The 23648-nt window shown below is 36.1% G+C and overlaps 2 protein-coding genes across 3 annotated transcripts in view; one reads left to right on the top strand and one right to left on the bottom strand.

The window, feature by feature from the left end:
* Vhl (von Hippel-Lindau protein) overlaps positions 1–10226 on the top strand; it is a 52230-nt gene extending 42004 nt beyond the window's left edge. For both annotated transcript variants that reach the window (XM_090368597.1, XM_090368599.1), the window contains exon 3: positions 9976–10226. In XM_090368597.1, coding sequence (XP_090224723.1) covers positions 9976–10118 — 143 coding nt within the window. In that variant the 3' untranslated portion in view covers positions 10119–10226. The remainder of the gene's footprint in view (positions 1–9975) is intronic.
* A 10578-nt stretch (positions 10227–20804) lies between these two features.
* The window catches only part of LOC150089438 (solute carrier family 53 member 1-like), a 165410-nt gene continuing 162566 nt past the window's right edge, over positions 20805–23648 (bottom strand). Inside the window, exons 15-16 of the mRNA XM_090389982.1 lie at positions 23376–23561; positions 20805–20916 (exon numbers count right to left, since the gene is read on the bottom strand). Of these exons, the coding sequence (XP_090246108.1) occupies positions 20853–20916; positions 23376–23561 (250 nt within the window). The 3' untranslated portion in view covers positions 20805–20852. The remainder of the gene's footprint in view (positions 20917–23375; positions 23562–23648) is intronic.

Genomic DNA, 23648 nt, shown 5'->3' with positions numbered 1-23648 from the left:
GGCTGAATTGAGTGATGAGGCTTTCATATAATCCCTCCTATCGTGTCTGGGCAGGAGTGTAGGCATTTTGAAATTTACCCTAACTTGCAACTTTTTTTGAACATTGACCTGTACTTGTTAAGTAAGTCTGCAGATCTCTTACTCTTAATGTCATTAGTGGCAACATGCACAACGATATCACCTTTTGTGTCCTTAAAAGATGATATCTGCTCAATAACGTCGCCATCTTTTGCCCTTGACAGTCATACCCTGGGTCTAATCTGCCTACCCATTTTGCACAATATATTTCCTGTTTCCATGACAGTAGAGTCAACAACAACAACTAGCTCCTGTGGAACCAGTGCATTCTACCTTGGGGATTGCCAGTGTGTTGCCTGATGATCAAGTGCAAGCTAAAGTGTATCCCATCCCTGTAGAAACAGTCTCTCCTGTCAACAAGCACAGATCACACTGAGAAATGTTGATATGGGCAGCTGAGAGCTTGATGCCCCCCAATGTAAATCCTTGAGGGTATTTACCCCATTCAAGCTCTCATAAAGGCCCATAACAACACTGAGTTGGTGCCTAATATCCTCACAATCTTTACATCATATACACACAAAGACATTCCCCATTGGCAGTATAATGTCCTATTCCTGATATCTCTGCAAACAGCAAATAAGCAGTACATTTCATAAAGCTGTGATTCGGAGGACAGTTGCCCCCCCCCATTTCTACCCCGAGCCACAGCACTCCCACTACCTTGAGCCTTTTGTTTTGCTGCTCTGGTCTGAGGCTTGATTTCGGTTCAAATTCAATATAATTAAAATTACTACACGAAACTTATATCCTAATGCACTATGCACTGGTTATGCTATGTAGTTTACATTATTCAATATATATATTGCAATATCGATCTTACGTTATGTATATTTCCAATCTCCTATCAAGTTTGAGGTATATGTATTATGCTATACTGTTATGTTTGTAAAATCTAAGTAGTTATAATAGATAATAAATTTATCTATTTATCGCAAACCTGCAAGATTCGAACTCTCAAGCGACCTATTTGTGATACTATATCTATGCCAAATCATGGATACTAAAAGCTCTATGAATATTAATGGGGCTCACGTCTGGTGAGTTGGCTTGGCACACCCAGAGTCCTGAACTGGATATCATCATTCTTCTCTTTCTTGGCGATTCCTTTCTACTTTTCTCTCTCTCTCTCTCTCTCTCTCTCTCTCTCTCTCTCTCTCTCTCTCTCTCTCTCTCTCTCTCATGGTAACTTGGGAATTTTTTTTGTTTTGGCTGGTGTAGCATAAGCCTCAGGCTGCCTTGTACCATTTGGCTAATAATAATAATAATGTCGTACCTTATGGACTATGTGATAAAGTTGTTATTAAAACATATGTAGTGCTACAAATTATAGTTTATAAGTGTAAATTTGACAGAATTGGTAGAGAGATTTTAAGACAGATAAGATCGAAAAGAGGCTAAGTTACTGATAGAGAATATCAGAACAGACATGTGCACAAGTACCACCTTTGAAATGAAAGGAATCATACAGCAAGTAATTTGGACAACTGAGATGAGCAGTGGTTGAATCAACCAATAACTGGGATTCTGTCAGAAAAAGCACATGAGATTTGGCAGACTGTAAGTGGAAATGGACATTATTGAGATTACAGCTGAGACCACATATATTTGTGAAATGAACTAGGAAGTGTTTGGAAGATTTAGATCTTTTTGCAGATAAGTTTGTCTATTAGTCAATCAACTACCTGCCTGCTAAAGGCAAACTTCTGCACATCTGTTCTACAACTGTCTCCTCAAAGTGAATCTATGCCCCCTCAGGTTCTTAATCTGAGAAAGTGGAAGTATCCCTTCAGTATTGAGCCTGCATAAACCATTCAAGGCCTTATACACCTCGATCAGATCTCCTCGCAGGTGCCTAGTCTCCAGACGCTGCAACTTGCAGAACTTAAGCCTTTCTTCATAAGCATACCACTTTGTTCCTCTCACCAATCTTGTTGCCCTTCTCTGTACTTGTTCTAGCAACTCTATGTCCTTCCTAAAATGAGGCCTCCAGACATGTATACATTACTCAAGGTGTGGCCTGATCATTGCCTTATACAAAGGGATAATCACCTCCTTGTCTCTGCTAGCAAAATTCCTACATATCATTGACAAAACTCCATGACCTGCTCTGGCAGCACGTCTGCACTGCTCAGAGACCTTCATATCTGACTGCACAATTACCCCCAGGTCTTTTTCATTCTCTACCTCCCTGAGTGTAATACCACACAGTTGGTACGTTTCTTTTGGGTTACTGCTACCCATATGCAGTACTTTTCATTTGTCAACATTAAATTTCATTTGCCATTATTGTCATTAACAACCCTGCCAACCTTTGTATCATCTGCAAACTTGGACATTAAGTCTGATATACCTTCATCGATATCATTGATAAATACAAAAAACAACAATGGGCCGAGCACCAAACCCTGGGAGACTCCGCTAATAACATTAGTCCACGTAGAGCAGTGTCCATTTATTATCATTCTCTGCCATCTCCCACTCAACCATCCCTTTATCCATTACAGTAACTTTGCCTTAATGCCATACCGCTCCAATTCGTACAGCAGTCTTCCATGTGCAACAGTATCAAAAGCTTTCCTGAAATCCAAGTACAGCAGGCCCCCGTTATAATGCGGTTCGCTTTACGCTGATTCGCTATAATGCTGTTCTTATATTATAACCCGTATCTGACTATAACACTGTCACAGATCACTATAATGCTGTTTTACAGATTGAATTTTTGGCATATTTAACGAAATTGTTTCATTTGATGGAGTCAATAGCTTGAAAATGAATATCAAAACAGCATTAAAACGTTTCCCACGTCGACTCGAGAACTTTTCCCACGCTCAGTGAAATTTTCTCACGCTAATTTAATTGCAGTACAGTGACTTGTTACGTAGTTCTGAGATCAACATTTTAAAAAATGATCAAGTATATTGCTTGTAATTTTTACGTTATATGCATTTATCCGAAGTCTAGTCATCACTCAGTACCGGATTAGACATTGTGCGAAACGGGCAGTTTACTCGAACATTGTATCATAATTAATGCAACCAATGCAGTTACATTTTCGAAGAGTTAATAATGGCCGATAAGAATGAAAAAGCAACAAGGTCTGAGTGCAGTACGAAGACTATAAATGTAAGAAAAAGACTGAATTTGAAAATCAAATTAGACGTTTTGAAGCGAATCGATTCTGGTCAAAGACAAGCAGATGTGTGCCATAATTTAGGACTTGCAAGTTTAACTGTAAGAACAATTATTAAAAAAATAAGGAATTAATTTTAGCAGTGGGTAGGATAGCTGTTGTTGTTATTTGGAGTACTAGCAACTAAGGCCATATTGATCCAGGAATATGTGGTGGTCATTCCCTGACCTTTCTACATCATTCCTCCATATTTCGTGGTCACAGGTCTAATCAGGAAGCGTGTGCTACGCACTGCTGCTCCTGCCCACCTGGCTTTGGAGGCGCCGAAAAGATAGCTGTTCCACTGCAAGCAACTAGGGCTAGGTCGGCTATTAGGATTGAAATGGAAAGACTTAACTAATTTTATTGAAGATAATATCCAATTCAGAATTCAGTTAAGTTAAATATTATTTAAAAAAAAAAAAAAGAGAGAGAGAGAGAGAGAGAGAGATTAGCCAATATGATGATCTGAAGAAAACTCACCTAAAAAAAAAAAAAAATGTGGAACCATTTAAAACTAGTAAGGGCTGGTTGAATAGATTTAAAATTCAGGGAGAAGCCACAAGTGCAGATTAAGGAGCCGAAACTTTCAAAAAATAACTTGTTAAAATTATTGAAGAGGAAAAAAAAAACACGCCGGGTTTCAAAGCGGCAAAGGATCGGTTGACTTTATTGTTGGGTGGTAACGCTGCGAGGGATTTAAAATTAATACCCCTTTTAGTTTATTTGGGAGAGGGCCAAAGTTCAACCCAAAATCGACAAATTTTTTTGATTAAATTCATCAATTAAATTAAATCAATTTAGATTAATTAAATTCATGATTTTAATTGGAATTTTAAGTTTAATTTTTATATGTAAGTAGTTACCACATAATTATATACCTATGCAATGCAGAATATTTTATACAGGGTGTCTCAAAAATATTGGTACAAACGTTTAGGGGAGGTAGGTAACATCCAAAGGAATGTGAATCGCATAGGAACCCATAACCGGAAACGTCACCATAAGTCGATACATGGCGCTGTTCATCAGTTTGTGAGAGGGAAAATTTCTGGTTTACCCATTCAAACAGTAGTCGCTGCACGAAGAGCATGCATCGATATACAAACTGTGAGCTGGCAGACATGCACCTAGTGTATGGATTAGCAGAGGGCCCACACGGTGTGTGCCCCCATGTGGCACAACATCGCTTTGCAATAAATGTGTGGGCAGGTATTGTCGGTGACCGCTTAGTCGGCCCATACCTGTTACCATCCCGCATGAACTCCGCTAAATATCGGATCTTTCTTGTACAAGTTCTACACCAGGGTTACTCGACGATGTTCCAGCAGATGTGAGACGCAACATTTGGTTTCAACATGACGGGGCATCTGCCCATTATGGAAGGTGTGTTTGTGACCATTTGAACAGGTGTTTTGGGCGTTGATGGATTGGCCGTGGTGGACCCGTTGCCTGGCCCCCACGCTCACCAGATTATATCGAGCCTTGATTTCTTTCAGTGGGGGCCCTCAAATCTATCGTATATGAATCACCTGTGGAGACGGAAATGGATCTTGTGGCGAGACTCGTCTGCGCTGCTGCTGCTACTGTCAAAGACATTCCAGGTGTGTTTGAGCGTGTCCTCCAATCCATGCTGCGTCGGTGTCATCCATACATCGCGTCTCATGGTGGAACCTTCGAGCATCTGTTGTAACATCATGAAATGCATCCATCTCGTACTCCATTGTTAATATTATGTCAAATAAATGTTTGGCACTAATTACTGTCTTGTGTCATTTCTGCTTCTTGTGCCTCTGCTACTACTTTCCCGTGACGTTTCCGGTTAGGGGTTCCTATGCGATTCACATTCCTTTAGATGTTACCTACCTCCTCTAAACGTTTGTACCAATATTTTTGAGACACCCTGTATGTACAAATATTTGAATATTAAATATTTTGACCGACATTTGTGCATCTTTTCACTACCTTTTATTATTGATTAGGAAATATCCTATGGCACCGACTGCAACTCACAAATACATATGTTACCTTATGGGAATTTGGTGCTCGCTTAGCGTGGATTCACTTAGCGCTCTGTTTTTACGGAACGAATTATCAGCGTTAAGCGGGGGTCACCGGTATATGATATCAAAATTATTTTTTGCATCCAGTTCCTTTGTAACCACATCGTAGCATCCAATCAAATATCAAATTTGTCAGACAAGACTTTACCTTAACAAACCCATGCTGTCTGAACTATAACTGCAGTTCAGACAGCATGGGTTGTCTGAACTGCAGTTATAGTTCAGATAACTGCAGCTCAGATAACTTGTCTACGATCCTGTATCACCTCTTTAACCAGTGATTCCATTATTTTCCCCGGAACAGAAGTTAAACCAATAGGTCTATAATTATTTGTGTCACCCTTTGAACCCTCTTTGTGAATTGGGGATACATTTACACATCTCCAGTCCATGGGGACCTCCCCTGACCCTAACGATTCTCTCATAATTATGGCTAAGGATTTGCTTACTTCCCTTGCTGCCTCCTTCATTATAACTGGATAGATTCCATCTGCCCCAGGTGCCTTTTTTATGTTTAACTTCAACAATTTCTCCTCCACTTTGCTCTCAGTTATTACAAAATCACTTAGCTCCCTGTTAAAGAGTGATAAACTTCTGGCATTCCTCTCCTTGAATAACTCCTCATGTGAATGTAGATGCAAAATGCTCATTCATTTTATTAGCTATTTGAGCAGGATCATCAATAGTCAAATTATCTGTTAAGTAGACCAATCTGATTCATCCCCTTCTAGAGTTTACATAAGTAAACTCTAGAAGGGGATGAATATTTGCTGTTTTTCTTTGTGCCCCTTTCCAAAGATTTCTCGTAATCTGTCTTCACCTGCCTAACCTCCTTTGTGACTTGATTACAGACTGCCATAGGCTTCTGTGTTGCCTGATAAGTAGTCGGACTCCCTCCAGTCATTATCTGGCAGAATAGAGGCAGCAACATTATACGCTGGCTGATCCTGAAGCCTCCTAGACAGTTATCAATAGGTTCGGTCTGGTGGACTATCTAGCAACTGGCCTGTGAACACCGTTTTAGAGCTGTTCCCTCGAAATATATGGAAGATTCGATCTTGCCATGATGTCCATCACAACCCCAAATCAATCATACTGCATATTGGACGAGATAGGGGAACTGCCAAAGCTTTGCTCTGGGTACTAAACATAGGTTCCACCATTTCAAGCCTCTAATAAGCTGGTTCCCAAAAGGTCCCTTGGAAGCCTTTAATCTCCCCCCCCCCCACACACAGTTCCTCTTCCCCAGAAAAACATGCAATAAATTTGGAAGAGTTGCTCAGACTTCGGGATTTATTTAGAATATTCTTCTGGACCTTTGTACCAAATTTTGTGTTCACAAGTTAACTCTTATACCCTGCATCTGTTCTCTCCACAAAAAAGAACTGCAACACAAATCCCATCTCATGACTACCCATCACATATAAAATATACTGACTCAATCCTAAAAAAGTAACAACCCAGTCAAAGTTTCTCTATTGTGAATTTTAAATGACCTTAACAAGGATTTTTAATGAATGAACCTTTTGATTATTGAAATCTCTTGATTACTGATTATTCAATTTTACCCATATCTAATTGTAATCCATCAATTTTTGTTGTTCAAACCTATTAGTACCATCATTGTCTGTGGTTAAAGCTTACTCTGTTTTCAACATACCAATCACGAATATTCATCATAGAATCTGAATGCATTTTAGTTTGTTATTACCCAGAAACTGAGGCCATATTTTTACAGCTGTTCATGTTCTTCCCTCTCTCCTACAACCAGAATGTCATGCTTCCAGAGCCTGTGACTGTATAATATCATGCTTGCCATCCCAATATTCTTTAGGTTTAAAAATATAAATCAAGCTGAGGATTTTGCCATTTTTTAACTGTAATTCATAAGGTAATATAAATAATCCATTTATTTATATTACCTTGTAAATTTTAAACTACTATGTTAATTTCTCATTTATTATTAAATTTTTAATTTGACAAAAAGTGTCTAAAAATTAAAATAGCTGAAATAAAATTTGGTTCTGAAGGGGATGAAAATGTAAATATGGTTAGTAGTACAGATTTAGTTTAGATGTGCAGGATTACAATAATAGTACTTTACAGGTAAGAAATATTTAATGAAGATACTTTTCCAGGTGAAGTATTTTAATTAGTTTATTGGTATGCAAAGGACTGTTGATACAATTAGAACCCAAACAATCCTAATAACTAAATTGGTTATGTTTTAGATGGTTGTTATGCTTTGTCTGATATTTTTGATAACATCACTAATGTGTTCAATTTGAGCTGTGTTGAGTATGCATTTTGATGTGCTACAGTGAATCAGATCTTTAAGTTTAATGGGATTTTGGAAAATCATAATTATCTCTGTAGCATTGTAGAAAATTTAACCAAGATTTATGGTTAACTTCCTTTATGTTAATGTGTTCTGACTTCTTCGTTTAAACAGATTGTTTCCATATTTATTCTTAATTCTGGTTGAGTTCCTCAGTGTGCTGCAGTTTGGTTTCCCGTAATCAAGTTTTGGAAACTCCTTCCAAACCAAAAACTCCACGCCTGAAGATGGATTTCGGTATTGAAATCCAAAACACAGCCAATTTTATTTAGTTATTGGAGTTTTTTGGGGTCTAATTGTACCAAACTGCCCTTTACATACCAATAAACTAATTAAAATACTTCACATGGAAAAGTGTCTTTATTAAATCTTTCTTACTTAGTAGTATTGTAATGTCCTCGAGTTTAATTAATTGTACCTTATATTTTCCAAAGGTACAGTACTTGTTCAATTTTAGACAAATAGCTTATGGGAAGAAGTACTTATAAATACAACTTATGAATCATTAGTTGATAATTATAGGTTAGAGGACTAATTTAATTATATCATTCGAATTTTTTTTCTATATAATCTGTTGGTGACTGTTTCTGCTGGTAGGAGCAGTAACTTTATTGAGCCAGATTTTATTTCAGCTGGAAATTTAGAGGTCAGTTGTAGATATGACAATTGCTCTATACTGCTAACTGAATGGTAACATCGAGTAGTTACTTCACAATAAATACAGAACCTCAGAAACTGTCATTTTTAAGTATTTCTCTGAGGGTAATAGCCATAGAAGTGCGGAGGGGAAATAGGCTAGCTGGACTTGAGAGAGAGAGAGAGAGCACACTATAGGTGATAGATTTATGCATTATTTTCCATTAATAATTTCAAAAAGCCAGTTTCTTTCGGTTTTACATATTAACTAGACTATATGTATTTGCAGTGTATGAAATCATTCATTTTGCAAGATACTGATAGATTTGATTCTTCTTTAATCAACTCTTCATCAAACCAACTACCTGCTTTGATCTGGATTCACAACAAGGTATACAGAAAGTGTTTTAGATTCACTCATATCAAACTTTTAACTTTTGCAGACTTATCTCCAATTTCATTGATTTGATTGGCAATAAATGATTTTATATATTCACTATTGGTTCACAGTTTTGCTTAAAAGTGCGGTGTCTGTTTATTTTTTAGGGCAAGCTGATTGCCAAAATTATATCAGCTATTTATATCTCATATTAAAAAAATATTGGATGATCACATACCTATACTAGAAACAGAATTCATACTACCACTTTTTACCTCCAGAATTGTGATACTGAAGTTAATCTAGTATTGAGATTTAGAGTGGGATCTACAGGTTAATTTACAGATAAGATTGTATTTGTAGTTTATAAATTATTTTTAAACAACAACTAATCGGTGTTGCAGCTATATTTTGTGTAGCATTCATGTGTAAGATACTATTTTAGCAGTTATCTTTAATATATGGTAGAAATTCACTTCTTACCTTCTCCCATCTCCGGATTGGAGAAGATAGGAAGCAAATTTCTTCTGTCTGACAGGCTTAGAATGAATGGAAAATTTCCATTAATCTAGATGAAAGAAATGAATATACAGTAGATTTTCTCAGTTTCAAGTTATTCTTTGAGTGGTGTGATGTGTAAATAAACTGTGTTGTTTGAAGATGATAAAGCACTCAAAACCTCTGTTCATATTATTATGTTTATTTCTGAATTGTAAATATGTACATAATGAAGTCAAACATTTCTTGTGTTTTGTTCAACATTTTGCACTTTTTAACCATTAATTTGGTTATGACACTGCTATAAATGAGTGTTTTACAGTTTTTCCCGGTGTTATTATAGAATACTTACTATAGATAGAGATATTATACAGGGTGGTCAATAATTAAGGAAGCTATTTTGATTAACTGCTGCAGTAAATATGTATAAGTTATTTAAAAAATAGTTTCTTTTTTTTTTTTTATTGTATTTTTATTGAAGATTGAAATTGTGAGTTTCCTGAAAGTATGAATGGCAGCCATACTGACCAGACTTTTTTTTAAAGTTTATTTATGCCCTTTCTGTTGTGTTAGCAATAATTAAAATACACATTTAAAATAGTGTTGTTATTTACAGTCAAACATGTTCTGCCCCTTTCCTTTCCTTACTTATGGGCCACCCTTTATAGGTATTCTATTAAATTACAAATGGTTCATTAACTTATTTCAGCAGGAATACTAAAAATATAAATATTATAGATGTGTTCTTTCATTGATTAAATAGGAGTATTTCTACATATTTGAAATAATATATATATTTTTCCCTCCCCAGTGTATGCCCTGAAAGAAAGATGTTTGCAAGTAATTCGACCTTATCTACATAGTGAAAATGATATAGACAGACTTCGGATTCCATATACCCTTCAGAAAGAACTGAAAGCCATTTTGAACAAAAAGAGAATGATAATAGGATAAATAGTAATAAGTACTGACCATTATCGTTCATATACAGTGTAGTAGTAACAGATGGCAATTATTTCAAGTTTTTATGTGGAAACAGCTGCATTGTAAGTAATGATCTGAACTGTTCTAAACTGTGAGTGAAATGTTGTTAAAATATAAACAACTGAACTGTTTTCCTATGCAAAGAAAAAGAACGTTGGACTATGCAATAAAACTGGTTATTTTACTTATTAATTTTCTACAATTTTCTACTATATTACTGATTGTTTTGTTTGTAGCTTTGTTAGAAATATAAATTCATTTCAACATACAGTGTAACTAAATGTTTGTTTGATGCAGAAGGTAGATTCACAAATTTTAAGTAAACATTAAGTAAAATGTAGTACTCTCATATTTGTATCTGCTAATCAGCAATTCAGGTAAGTTGCTTTGTTTTGGTATATATTTAGCATCACAAAACTGTTCTAGAAATATATAAGCTCAAGAATATAGATGTAATCATTTTAAACCTTATAATGATATATATGTTCATCCTTAAGTGAAATACAAAAGACTTTTACCTTGTGAACAATGCTCTAGCCAGTACTATAAAAGATTGGCATGTTAACATTAGCAAACCTGGTCACATTAGATGATGGTGCACCAGCATTCCAGAATTTTCCTTTTCTGCATGAGCAATCTTCTATCTAATTTTAGAATCCATGATTGAAAAATTTTAATGTTAAGCCAAAACAAAGCGCAACATTTGGGTAAGCCAAGCTGTTCTGTTTTGTTGATTCATGCTCACAAGAGAGAGTGGCTCTCCTTTAACACATCTTGGCTTAGACAACTTGCTAATGATGAGAGAGCAGCTTTGTAGTATTGGTATATAAATGCACAATCAACTTCTGTTAAATTTTTTCCATGACAAGTTTCAGTATGAACAGTGACCAATGCAAAGGGTACTACAAAACTTTGTAGTATCATCTGCATTGGTACATAAATGAACATTCAACCTTTGTGTGGTTTTTTCCCATAAGTTTCATTATAAACAGTTACTTTGGGAAGCAAATTGTAAAATACTCCTGTCTCAGCCATTTTGAAAATGTCTTGTTTCCAAACAATCTAGGGTTTTCTCCTTATTCACTCCTCCAAATTAGCTACAGATATCAAGTGAGACTAAATTGTTTTGCTCTTTAAAGCACTGCAGAAAATAATTGCTATACATAAAATTACTGATACAAGGTTAACATGCAGTCAGTGTATTTTTGCAGCAGGGATCCAATATCGGTAAATTCAATGCCTTCATCTGGTAGTAGTACTATTCCAATAGAATTTCTTTATGCTTTGCACCAAATATATGTTTTCTTCTTTTTAGCAAAATTGTAGCTTCAGAAGCATCTTATATTTTCTTCCAGTTTTTTAATACCATTGATAATGTTGTTAATAAATAATGTGTTAAATTGCATTGGGATTTTTGTTTTGGTGTGCTCCAGTTTATCAACTTCAATGATTTTGAATTTAGTATCCAAGCATAATTCATTTTTCTTTTGCTCTGTACCCATGTTGAACAGCAGTTTTCACATTTGACACAAAACAAATGTTTACTTCACTAAAATCTCACTTACATAGAATATTATTATGCCAATGCCCACAGCTGTAGCATGAAGTAAGCAATGTTTTGGCTTGCTTCATACTTGCTTCAGAGCCATCAGAAACTGATGGCTCTGACTCCCCTTTTCTTAATGACAAAGTGACCTTGACAACTAGGTAAATTCACACGATCAACATACTTTGTAATATATATTAACATATTTTGTATAAAATGAACTTTTCAATGTGAGAATGCCTATCCCTTTTGAAGGGAAAATGAGATCTACTTTGTATAAATGAGAACTTGATAAAGGTTTTTCTGTACCATAAATTACAAGAGGTCAGTTTTTCATTTGTCATTTACCAGACACCAGGCTAAAAATAGCATATATGTTTCTTGTAGGTTAACTCCCACTCTCATTTGGCATCTTTGAGATGCCAGCAAGAGCTGTCTAATCTTTCCACAGAGTTTTGTTTTCTCTAGCTTAGAAAAGAAATGAAGACTAACAAAAAATGTGGTGTCTGGCAGATACCACATTTTTGTTTAGTAAAAAAAAGCTATTAAATGTGTTTATAATTAAAAAAAAGTAGTAGTCATATAAGTAGTAATAATGGCAAATGATGTAAGAAAGCAAGCTTATAAAGCATCAGCCAAAAAAACCCAACCATTTCTACCATCCAAGAATTTGTCTAGTTCTCCCTTGAATTTATTCAACCTATCCACTTCCACAATAACAGAAAAGAAGTCCCTGTTCCAACAATCAACCACCCGCTGGCTGAAGGCAAACTTCCACACATCTATACTGCAACCATTCTTCCTCAGCTTGAATTTATGCCCCCTCGTGTGTTATCTCAGCAAGAGGAAGAATGCCATTAACATTCAGCTTCCTCAACTCATTCAAGGCCTTGAACACCTCAGTCAGATCTCTCCTGCAGGTGCCTGGTCTCAAGGTGCTGCAATTTCCAGAAAAATCCTTTATAGGTAAGAGCACCCTTTTGTTCCCTTCACCAATCTGATTTATCCATTCCAGCAGATCTACACCCCTTCCTGAAGTGAGGTCTCCAGACCTGTATACAAGGTCTGGAGATGTGGCCTAACCATGGCTTTATGCAAAGAGATGTGATCACCTCCTTATTTCTGCTAGCAAAGTTTCTGTATATCATTGACAAAACCCCATGAGCTGTCTCCTGGCAGCATGTCTGCACTGCCTAGAGAATTTCATGTCTGACTGCACAATTACCCCCAAGTCTTTTTCATTCTTCACTACCCTGAGTTGATTATCCTATCACACAGTTGATAAGTTATTCTGGGGTTACTGCTACTCATGTGCAGTCTCCTGCATTTGTTAATGTTAAACTTCAGCTGCCATTTCTCAGCCCATCGATCAAATTTTCCTAGATCTTGTTGCAGTAGCTCACCCTGATGATTGTCATTAACCACCCTGCCAACCTTTGTATCATATGCAAACCTAAACATTAAGCATAATATACCTTCATTAATATCACTGATAAATATTGAAAACAACAATGAATCCAGCCAGCACTGAACGATGGGAAACTCCACTAATAACACTGTGCACAAAGAGCAGTGCCCATTGATAACCATTTTTATCTTCTTCTTCTACTACTTAACCATCCCTTTATCCATAGCAGTAACTTGTCCTTAATGCCACATTGCTCCAGTTTGCACAACAGTCTTTTATGTGCGACAGTATCAAAAGCTTTCCTGAAATCAAAGTACATGATATCGAAATTATTTTTTGCATTCAGTTCCTTGGTCACTGCATCCATAACACAAAGGTGCCTCACAGATGCCACACAAGCAATTTTGTTCCATTTTGGGCATAAGTGATGAAGAAGAAACAATTATATATAATGGATTATATTTTTGAAGAAATTTGAAGAAACAATTATATATAATGGATTATATTTTTTTCTCTCCTTAGGAAGTAAGTCAGGCTATCATATTCATATATAAATTTACTGTTATTAAATATCATTCAACTGTGTACAACTGTTCACAGTTTAACAATAAAAAAACAAAATACCAACCAATAATGTATGATTTAATGAACAGTTTGTTAGACATTGAATGGCAAAGAACACTGAATGAAAATTAACATTTTCTCTGCCTTTGAAATGGAAGAATTCCCTTCCCACATTGCTATCTGTCACCTGATACATTTTGAATAAAACAATAATTTATGCAGGCAGACTACACATTTCCAAAAATATTACAGTAAATACAGTAATTAGGAGAGTTAATCACCATAAAAAAAACACCCCTCAAATATCACAAATCCAGAAGAAAGAAAACTTATCAGAAAACCAAAATACACATGAATACTGGAAATCTTCTGGCAAAACCAGAAGAGTTGACAGGTCTACGATTGTAGGTGACAAGAAGGCTGAGGTCAGGTTTTCCAACAAAATGAATGTTTCCTCAGCTGTAAAGGATGAGTAATGTGATCTGAGCAAACAGTATTGTCATTGGGGAGGATTATGTGTGCAATACAATTCAGCACTACCATTTCCCAGTGACATGATGGATTGGACTCTTCCCCCCTCCCCTACCAATTAGGATATGAGAGCTGACATTTTAAGCAACATCCTGACCCCGGTTAACATAACAGGCATCCGTAAAAGATACAGTGGCAGGAGCATCAGAAGACATTCATTAGCATTTGGCTAATACATACTTATCTGAATTGTGCAGTACCTTTTGCACCATGCAGGCAATAGGATGTATGGCAGAAACAAATGAGTGGCTTTTTAATGGGTGGAAACAAGTCATTCATGGAAATTTCATGATCTAGTGAATGTTTTGTTTGAAATTCTTAGAAGTACTAATAGGTGCACAAAAATATGCTATGCTATGGTAGCACATTAGCATTAGCATTATTTGAGGCATACAATGCAAGAAAGCAAGCTTATGCAGCATCAACCAAAAAAAAAAAAAAACCACTCCCATTTCACCTCACCGTTCATTCGAAATACCTGTCCAGCTGAACCTTAAATTTATTTAGGCTATCAACTTCCACAACAAGGGATGGAAGTCTTTTCCACCAACCAACTACTCGCTGGCTAAAGGCAAATTTCCGCACATCTGTCCTATATCTGCCTTTCCTCAATTTGAATTTATGCCCTCTCAGGTGATTATTCTGAGCAAGAGGAATAATCCCATCAGCATTAAGCATGCTCAAACCATTCAAGGCTTTATACACCTCTATCAGATCACCTTGCCAGTGCCTAATCTCCAGACACTGTAATTTGCAAAACTTAAGCCTTTCTTGGTAAGAGCAACCCTTTATTCCATTCACTAATCTTGTTGCCCTTCTCTGTACTCGTTCCAGCAGCTCTACATCCTTCTAAATGAGGCCTCCAGACCTGTATACAGTACTCAAGGTGTGGCCTGACCATTGCCTTATACAAGGGAATAATCACCTCCTTATCCCTGCTAGAAAAATTCCTGTATATTATTGACAAGACACCATGAGCTACTCTTGCAGCCCGTTTGCACTGCTCAGAAAACTTCATATATCTGCCTGCACAATTACCCCCAGATCCTTTTCATTCTCTACCACTGTCAGTGCAGTACCAGAGTTGATACATTGCTCTGGGGTTATTGTTTCCCATATATAGTACTTTACATTTGTCAATGTTAAACTTCATTTGCCACTTCTCAGCCCATCTGCTCAACCTTTCCATATCCTGTTGCAGCAGTATACTGTCAGTAGTGCCCTTAACAACCCTGCCAACCTTTGTATCGTCTGCAAACTTGGACATTAAGCTTGATATACCATCATCAATATCATTTATAAATACAGAAAACAACAAGACCCAACACTGAACCCTGAGGGACTTTACTAATAACATTAATCCACGATGAGCAGTGTCCATTGATTACCACACTCTGTCTTCTCCTCCTCAACCATCCCTTTATCCGTAGCAGCAATTTTCCTCCAATGCTACACTGCTCCAATTTGTACGGCAGTCTTCCATGTGCAACAGTATCAAAAGCCTTTCTAAGATCCAAATATATAATATGAAAGTTATTCCCTGCATACTGTGACTGCATCATAGTATCCAATCAAGTTGGACAGGCAAGACTTTCTCTTAACAAAATCATGCTGTCCGATCTATAAATGAAGTCTTGTCTAGATGATCCTGCGGTGCTTCTTTAACCAGTGCCTCCATTAATTTTCCTGGAACAGAAGTTAAACTCAAAGGTCTATAATTACTTGTGTCAGCCTTTGATCCTCCTTTGTGAATTGGGGTCACATTTGCACATCTCCAGTCTATGGGTACCTCCCCTGATTCCAAAGAAACTCTCATAATTATGGATAACGGTTTGCTTACTTCCTTTGCTGCCTCCTTTAATATAACTGGATAGATCCCATCCACCCCGGGTGCCATTTTTATGTTTATCCTCAACAATTTCTCCTCCACTTTCCTCTGTTATTACAAAATCATCTAGCTCACTGCCTGGGTTTACTTCACCTTTGGCATTCCCCTTCCTGAATAACTTCTCATGTGCGAATGTAGATGCAAAATACTCGTTTAGTTTGTTAGCCACGTGAGCAGGATCATAAACAGTTGAACCATCAATATGCAGTGGACCAATCTGATTCATCCCTTTCCTTCTAGAGTTTACATAGGTAAAGAACTCTTTGTTGTTTTTCTTTTCATCCATTGCCAAGGATTTCTCATAATCTGCCTTTGCCTGCCTAATCTCCTTTGTGACTGGTTACAGACCAGCTTATATCTATCATAGGCTTCCATGTCACCCATTAATTTATATGTATCCTATGCATTTTTCTTCTCTGCCATGTCTCAATTAGTTCATCTGACATACATTTAGGCCTAAACCTTGAACAATATTTCTTAGTTGGTATGTAAAGCCTAGTAGCTTCCAAGATAAATTCTTTGAATGCCTCCCATTTTGAATTTGCTGTTGGTAACATCATCAGTTGGTCCCACTGTATAGAATTTAAATACTGTCTCAGACCATCGTAGTCACCTTTACAAAAGCAATAACCCTTCCCTTTACCGCTGATGGTAGTTACCTCTTTGAGTAAATCCCATTTCAGCCCATTGTGATCACTGCCACCTAGTGGTTCCTTTATCTGCAGATTCTTAATGCATGAAGAATCACTACTGATAATCAGATCAAGAGTATTTATTCCCTCTAGTTGCCTCCTGAACATGCTGATGTAGAAAACAATCATCCAATAAATCCATAAAAGCCTTGCTAGTTTGTGTGACCAACCCACAAATTCCAGTCAGTATCTGGGAAGTTAAAATCCCCCATTATAAGACTCTCTGATTTACTGCCCCACTCTATTTCCCTTTACAGTTTCTTATTATATTCATCAGAGTCATTAGGCCTATAGCACACTCCTACTCTCAATTTTGATCTCACAATGCTTATGTCACACCAAACTGACTCAACATTGCAATGTCCAGCGATGTCGACTGTCTTTGCTTCCTTGGATTTTATGTGTTTCTTAACTAATAGCATAACCCCTCCTCCCTTTATATCTTGTCTATCCTTTCTGTAAACGTTGTACTCCCCAAATTCCAGTTCTGCATTCCTTATATCTGTGTGACATCACGTCTTTGATATCCCAACAATATCTGCCTTTGAGCAATACCTCAAATTCATCAAATTTATTTACCAAACTCCTAGCATTGGTGTACACGCAAGTATACATGCACCTGTTCTTTTTCTTAGCTACTCTAACACAACCCATGTGTTTACTTGTGCCGCAATGACTCCTAGCAGTCTCTGAAATATCCTGCATCTTGTTTTTCAGGCTTCTGCTCATTCCAATAGAAGCAGTGCAAGAATCACTTTCACCTCTGCCAGTGGCTACTGTTAATCTGTTAGTCCTTGTATCCCCCCCCCCGAGCCAGCAGTTTTCCAACCCACCCGACACTGACTCGATAGCATCAGCAAATATTCTTGCACCCTTTCTATTTAAGTGTATCCCATCCCTGTAGAAGCAGTCTCTCCTGTTAATAAGTACAGACCAGGCTGAAAAAAATTCTACCCCTTGAGCCTTGCACAATCTTTCCAGGGCCGAATTGATTAACACGTCTCTCATCATATATTCCCTCCTAGCGTGTCTGGGCAGAAATGCAGACACTTTCAAATTCAACCCTAATTCACGGCTTTTTTTTTTTTGAACAAACATTTCTACAGACCAGATGTACCTGTTAAGACTTGTTTTCCATTAGCAATGCTACCAAGGTTCTGATTATTTTCTCATTACTTCAGATAAATAATAACCATTCTTAGTTTTACTTTATTAATTTACCTGTTGATGCCACTTTAAAAATGAATTTTGCAGGACAACTTCCTTTTGCAAAATGTCATTATCAGTATGATAAAACTAATTATTCCCACAAATTTATTAACTGTAACATTTCAAAATTACCTGTTTCTGTATCACAAAACTCAGTGATCTAAAAATATAAAAAAAGATTATGAAAGCTATATTTCAGAACCTTAGGAATGGTTTCCTGATGTTTCTGATTTATCAGTTGTACAGTTTAATAACTGTAAACTTGAAAAGAAAATTTAAGCTTTGACTAACTATATCCAATATACTCCAAAGTGGAAGTATAACCAAGACTGGGAAGGGAAAAAAAAACCCTAATAAATAAATAAATCATAAAAAAAAGTATTCACCTTTACAGTCTTCATTCCCTTATGATTCGTATTTCATATTAATCACAGTGATTTTATAGTGGTGATGTAGTGCTAGATCTCGTTGTTTAGATGTCTTCTCAAGTCAATTAACACATTAGTTACATAATTTCTAAGATTATCTTTAGTTATAAGGCTTTTTTTTTTTTTTTTTTTTTCTTCTCTCTTAGGCGCCTCTGTAGCCAGTTGGGAAGGAGCAGCAGTGCGTAGTACACGCTTCTTGATTAGACCGGGGTTCGAGCCCATCACCACCAAATACGGAGGATGCGGAAAGGTCAGGGTATGACCACCGCATATCCCGGAGCAATATGATCTTAGTTGCTAATGCTCCTAAAAAAAAAAACAAAAACAACAACCTTCTCTCTTTTTTTTTAATATACTAAGCTTGAGCTTTAGCACCATTCTTGCTGCCAATGTTGGTTTTATAGCATCTTAGGCCATTTTATGTCTGTACATGTGTGTTCACATGCAGAATTTGCATGTTGCAAAGGCTGCAAAACTTGGAATAACTCACAGGGACCCTACTCTCTCTCTCCCTGAGATATGCTAACCATCCCAATTGAATAGGTCATTATGAATGCTTTCTAGTATGTTACAAGATTTGAATTCAGATAACTGACAAATGGTGAAACTACTGAACTATCACAGAGGATGCTGTTCCTGGCTGATTAAGGCAAAGAAAGGATTATAATTGGAAAGGGGAAAAAACCTCCATCAGGGCTAAAAAGAGAAAAAAATAAATAGTAATGCTACTGCTCAGGAAGAACTTTAGAGAATGTCTTAGTCAGTTGACAATGAGGCATTATCACTGTCAAACATAACTACACACCAAAAGAAATCAACCCCTTCATAATACAAAAATCATAGGTCTCATTGGATACCTGAAGGCAGTGGGGCATCTTTTGATGAGATATACCAAAAGAAACAGCAAACCCAAAACAGTCTGGAAAATTACTTTAATTTCCACTATGGGTTATCTTTATCTGAAATGAAATCACTTCTTCCATGTCAAGTTTAGAATCTATTTATTACTAACAGAACCTAAAAATTGTTTTGTGGATATTTTCTCTCTTGCTTCAATGACTGAAAAATTAAAAATAAGATGGTTTACTTATCTTTATTTATATATATATATATATATATATATATATATATATATATATATATATTTTTTACTTAAATTATTAATTTTAATCTAAACAGATTTGCCAGCTGCCTTAATTTTTAATGTTTAATTTAATCTAATCCAAAGATTGTCAAAAAATATTTAATAGAATTAATACTAAAGTAAACCACTTATTTTTAATCCTGCTGTTGCACCATCGTCAAAAGGTCAAACTGACAAACCATTTCTTAAATGTGGTTACAGTCATGCACTGTTCACTAATTATTCTGGACACAGGTGTCACTGGTTCCAAAGTACTTAGTCAACAACTATTAAATATTAATACTGACTAGCTGGAGGTAAAGGTCTACAGGGTTAGACTACAGATTACCTCAGAGCTGGGCGCCTCCGTAGCCAGGTGGGCAGGAGCAGCAGTGTGTAGCACACGCACGCTTCTTGATTAGACCAGGGTTCGAGCCCATGACCACCAGATACGGAAAGGTCAGGGACTGACCACCCCATATCCCCAGAGCAATATGGCCTTAGTTGCTAATGCTCCTAAAAACCAAATAACAACGACAGCTTCAGAGCTATTCGTAGGGATCTTAGGTTATTTGGCTGGGCTTTGTATGTTTGGAGCTATTTCTGCTGTGTTTCTTTCATTTTTTTAACCCTGCTGGAATTCATTTTTAATTCAATGCTGATGGAATTCTTCCCCTTGCTCAGACTATACACAATGAGGGGGACATAAATTCAAACTGAGGAAGGATGGTTGCAGGGTAGCTGTGCTAGCAGGTGGTTGAATGTTGGAAAAACTCCCATCTGGTGTTGTAGAGATGGGTTATTTGAATAAATTAAAGGAAGAACGTGACAAACTATTAGAAGATATGGACAGATAAAATTTGAACTTTTTTTGCTGATGCTGTACAAGCTTGCTTTCTTGCATCACTTGCCACTATTAATACTAATACTAACCCATTAATGTGTGAAGATGGACTAGAAGTTTGAGGTGCAATAGTTTATTTTTAATCATGGAGAGGTGAGATGAAAATAAAGACACCAAATTTTTATATAATGTTGTTCACTTGTTGCTTAATTTTTATTCATGCTCAGATAATAAATCTCTCTTTATGCTATGAGATATTTAATTTTGAAAACTGTGTGGTAATATACAATTCAACAAACTATCTTCAATTAGCATCTCTCTTTATTTACAAAATATTTCATACTCTATATGTTCTCAAGAGGATCCTAGTAATTACTACTATACATACAGGAACACACATAAATTATAATGGTATATATTACAGTAATGATATGGATGCTATGATTCTGTACAAAATTATTTTACACCTGTCTATATTTCTAGGTCATCGGCATAATTTCCCACAAGTAATATTTGTGTTTCTGCCTTTCTGCACCTGAAAGACAATAAACGAAAAGTTACATTTACTTTTAATCTAATAATATAAATGATGTCCTAAAAGAACAAAATGAGAATATCCAAAACTAAAGTATTAGCAAGCAAATATACTGGCTACTCAATCTGCATTTAAAGATTTAATGGTGAGAATGCTATCCATTCGTGTCGATTATGGCATCTTACCAAAAAACAGGAATGGCTTCCCCCACGCTGTACCTCTTGGTAATCAAGTCTATGCAGGTCAGTAAAATGTATTCTGGGTCGCAAAAATAATTACAGATGGTGTTGCAAAGTGCTGTTATGGATTCCTCTAAACCTCCCACACAGCTCTGTTCAAGTGAAGGATATATAGTATATTGAATGCAACTATACTGTTGTGTGCTCAAAAATTAGTATTTATATTATGTAGATTTCCATTTGACAAGCCTAGTGTATGCTCTACCACTGACTCACTTTGCTTATGTGGGGTGGAAGATTTTGGAAATTGGATGCTCATTTTGTTTTACTAGTGTGCTGTGTATTATACCACCTTTTACTTATTTCAAAATGAACAAAATTTTCCCATACCATGAAAATCTGACTCAAAAGACTATTCACTGCCACATCAATACTGCAAATTTCGATGCATTTGCATGGTGTTTAAGAAACATGAAATTCAGTGACTTTTTTGGCAATTTTCCAAATGCATTTTGAAAAGCTACTATGTTTTCTTCAGTGTTATAGGCAAATTTGAAGATTGGCTTACATGTAGTGAACAAACCACTCCCCATATGAAGTCCAGGCATAGGGCAGTCCCCTCCCCATCCTCCAATATCACTGGTCATAACTGTCAATCATCCATTTACAAAAGGAGAATAAACTGAAGTATTAAACTTAATAATGGTATAAATTAATAATTATTGAAATTAAAAATTAATGAAAATTAGTAAACAAAACTGAATATATGAAGAGATATAATTATCAGAATCATATTAGTTGAATCTTCAATATAATAACATGAGAAATGAGGTACCTATAACTGAACAGAATGAATATAGGTTATTTCATTATGATAAAATTTGGCAACGTAAGTTTTAAAATGCTAACTCTGGACTATCTTGCAAACACCCATCACTGTGAATGTCACGTTGTCTCTACTGTTGTGCATCACTCCCAGCTTTTTTTTTTTTTTTTTGTTTAGTTGTTGGCGCATCCGGCTTCTGTGGCCATAATTCACCTCCCAAGGTTTTTGCAGTACTCTGATCCAAGCCCGAGGCGGGATTTGAACCCGCAACCTTTGGGTTGCCAGGCAGGCACTTTACCCACCTGGCTAGCCTGGTCGGCCACTCCCAGCTGCCATAAAGCCAACATGACCCATTCTTTAGCAAAATCATTTACCCCTATGGCAGTAATTTAATTTAAATTTTGACAAGCAAAATCTTGTTTTTACTTGCTTCATCCTTGTAAGCCATATCCAGCATTTCCTTAGGAAATCAATAACCTTTGAATGAGACAACAACAACAGCCGCAGCTAAAATAATCTATTGACCATCTGCTTCACACCATATTAAGGATTTTTTAAATCATAAATAATCAGCATAGGACTGAAACTAACGTCCTTTCGTGTCCAAAAATGTGGGTCAAAATGGAAAAAACTTGAATTATAAGGGAAGATATTTTATTATTCCCATTAAAAGTTTAAGGTATAATGTCAAGTATTCATTTCTCAAGTAGGTGTGGAAGTATGAAACAGATATCATAGGGGGGGGGGAGATAGCAATCTTCTAAGCCAGCATTTCTCAAACTGGGGTCCATAGACCAGTTCCAGGGGATCCACAAAACAGACCCTCTGGAACTGGTCAAGTTATTTGTTCTATGTATAGCAAATTTAAGATAAAGTTATTATTATATATTTATGTAAAAATAAGAATAATGTTGAGTTGTTTTAAACATAACTAATTTTTTTAAAACCTGGTGTTCATACATACACATATATACACACATGCACACAGAGAAATATATGCATACATATATATAGGGGTCTGCAAACTTTTTTTATTTCTGAAGGGATCCATAGATCTTAGTAGTTTGGGAACCGCTGTTCTAAGCCAAAAAGCAAGTATGCTTGAACTTAATTGGCCTGCAATAAATGTGCAAAAGTGTCACAGTACCTTCAAACAACAATTTTAGATATTAGTGGTTTATTTTTATTGTCTACGAAAAAAATGTATTACACTAAGTTGTTCAAAGTTATATTTATGTGAGCCACATTATGTGTAATTTTATAATGTTTAATTATACTGCCCCAAATATTTTTTGAAACAATAATACCAATACCAAATCGACATCATAAATTACATTACAGCTCATTAGGACAAGTATGATGAATGATAGCTGAAGAAGTGAATTCTGTTATAACAAGGATGACAATTAATAGAATTTAATTACATACCAAAAATAAAAACGTTGAAAACTTACTTAATGTTTTTCTTTTTATGTTTTATTTTCCTATTCAGAACTCCATCATAGTTGTCCATCATCTGAATCATTAATGCCTGATCACCTGAATCAAGTGGAGCAATTGATATGTCCCGAACTGCCCTGAATTTTCCACAATTATTTAAATGTTCATTTTCCAGACGAAAGAAATTCCAAACAAATCTCCTTTAAGAAAAATAAAGTTCTGGCATAAAATTATTAGGGCAACAAAAGCACATCCTAAAACAAATAAATACATTTAATTTGTATTAA

Source organism: Mastigoproctus giganteus, chromosome 2 (assembly GCF_048544385.1).
Source record: "Mastigoproctus giganteus isolate SK-2022 chromosome 2, ASM4854438v1, whole genome shotgun sequence".
Taxonomy (NCBI): Eukaryota; Metazoa; Arthropoda; class Arachnida; order Uropygi; family Thelyphonidae; genus Mastigoproctus; species Mastigoproctus giganteus.
This window is presented reverse-complemented; position numbering and strand designations above follow the sequence as displayed.